Here is a 1,866-nt window from a genome sequence, read left to right as displayed (position 1 = left end):
AATACTTTTCACACAGTCACTAAATAAAACAATCAAACCCAATCACACACAAATTAACATCTGGCAGACACACACCTTGACCAGTTCAAAGGGGAAGCGTTCATGGAAGATGCGATTGATCCTGGCACCACCTGATAGCTCAGCTGTGTCAATCTGGTCCCCAGAGCCCTCTATACACTTCTCAAAGTCCACGGAGAACTGCTGCACCATCCTGTAGAGAGGCAGAGGCAGATATCAATGAATCTATTAGTCTGTATCTATCTAGTTGTCTATCCTGTTCCTGTATCATCCTGTATCCTGTACTCACTGGAGCAGAGCCTTGGTCTTGCGAGACGGATCGTCAGGTCTGAAGTTCTTGTACTCCTCCACCTCCTTCTCTATGGAGAGAAGCTGACTCTGCAGCTTGGCCCGCAGAGCCGGCAGGGTGTCCCGGATGTGGTTGGTCAGTTGCTGTGCAGGTCAAAGGTCAGAGTTAGATCGTTGGGAATACAGGGAAAGTTGTAATTAAACCAGGTGTCGCTGGAAAATACAGGACATGTTCACACTTGCTCATTTACAAACCTGATTGAGGATTTTCTGGAGGTAAGGAGTGCCCATACGGTCGGCCAGGTGTCTATATGCAGGGTGGGAGAGGAAGAACTTCCTCTCAGCGGCCATTGCAGCGTTGATGTCCTTCCTGCCATCTATGTCCTTCTGGCTCCTGTTCACCACACCAATGTAACCTGGACACATCAGACAAGAGTCCCTCAGATATTTACGACCCAGTCTCAAAACACTGTGAGATTTTCAGAAAACCAGATTCAACTCGTTTTATTACTTCCTGGAATTTTTAAGATCAGAGTGGATCAGATTCAATACTTGTGGCCTGACTTGTAATTTGACTGGAATATAGTATAGTATTGCATTAGAGCAACCTGGGATCGTGTTCTCTTATTTTCTACATATGAACTGTGTGTGAACAGCCAACAGCCCCTGCAGGACCAAACCGCTTTAAATTGTGTCTAATAATGTTTAGCTCAGACATTGGGGTTAAAGAAAAGTCTATAGACAAAGGACGAATAGAGGAAAGAAAGGAAGGAAGGAATTACATGAATAATTGTCTGTATGTGTGTGTCCAAGTTTCTAAGACGTAAAGAGAAAAAGAACAACCAGGAGAGTTCAGGTCACGCGGATCCCATTTCACCTCCAGTTAAGTTTTCTCATGCATCACTCGGTTAAAGGCTGTTTCATGCTCTATAACTAATGCAACTGTGAGCCAGCAGCCTTGTAAATGTGAACATCCACATCTTTAGACAGAGAGAGAGCGAGAGAGAGAGAGAGCGAGAGAGGGAGAGCGAGAGAGACAGGGAGAAAAAGAAGGGGAGGGAAAAACATAGAAAAAACAAAGGACATGGAAAATATTCAAAAGCACATGCCTGGGTTCTAACCAAGTGCAAATGGAAAAAGAAAATCACCACATCAGCACATTGCAATAAAGGGCAGCTCACAAGATACATGCAAGCACTTTTCCAAGACAGTGTTTTTCTCTTTGCCCCTTCCCTGCTTCTCCTTTCCAACTCCCTCTGTCCCCTTTTTCTGTTTTTGTTTTTTTCAGTGCTGGGAGCATTGAACATCTTTGCGTACAACTGCCTTATTACCACAAGAGGGAAACAGTGTGTCAACGCAAAGGGCCCTGAAGTAGAGCAAACCAGTACTGCTTGTGAGGGTGTGTAGGTATTTAAGAGTGCTCACCCCTCCTGAGTGGAAGCAGCTTATTCTCCAGGATGTCCTTAGCATCTGTCCCCTCGTCCATCAGGTCCAGTTTGGTGATCACACCAATGGTCCTCATACCTACATGTACACACCAGAGTTATTATAGTTTTGTAT

The 1,866-nt window shown here is 44.9% G+C and overlaps 1 protein-coding gene across 1 annotated transcript in view; it reads right to left on the bottom strand.

Annotated features, from left to right (window-relative positions):
• The window catches only part of dnm1a (dynamin 1a), a 51,831-nt gene that overhangs the window by 36,690 nt on the left and 13,275 nt on the right, over positions 1-1,866 (bottom strand). The window contains exons 5-8 of the mRNA XM_035668324.1: positions 1,732-1,830; positions 562-722; positions 308-450; positions 76-211 (exon numbers count right to left, since the gene is read on the bottom strand). Of these exons, the coding sequence (XP_035524217.1) occupies positions 76-211; positions 308-450; positions 562-722; positions 1,732-1,830 (539 nt within the window). The remainder of the gene's footprint in view (positions 1-75; positions 212-307; positions 451-561; positions 723-1,731; positions 1,831-1,866) is intronic.

This window comes from Morone saxatilis, unplaced genomic scaffold (genome assembly GCF_004916995.1).
Source record: "Morone saxatilis isolate NCDOM2014 unplaced genomic scaffold, NCSU_SB_2.0 Contig21, whole genome shotgun sequence".
Taxonomy (NCBI): domain Eukaryota; kingdom Metazoa; phylum Chordata; class Actinopteri; family Moronidae; genus Morone; species Morone saxatilis.
This window is presented reverse-complemented; position numbering and strand designations above follow the sequence as displayed.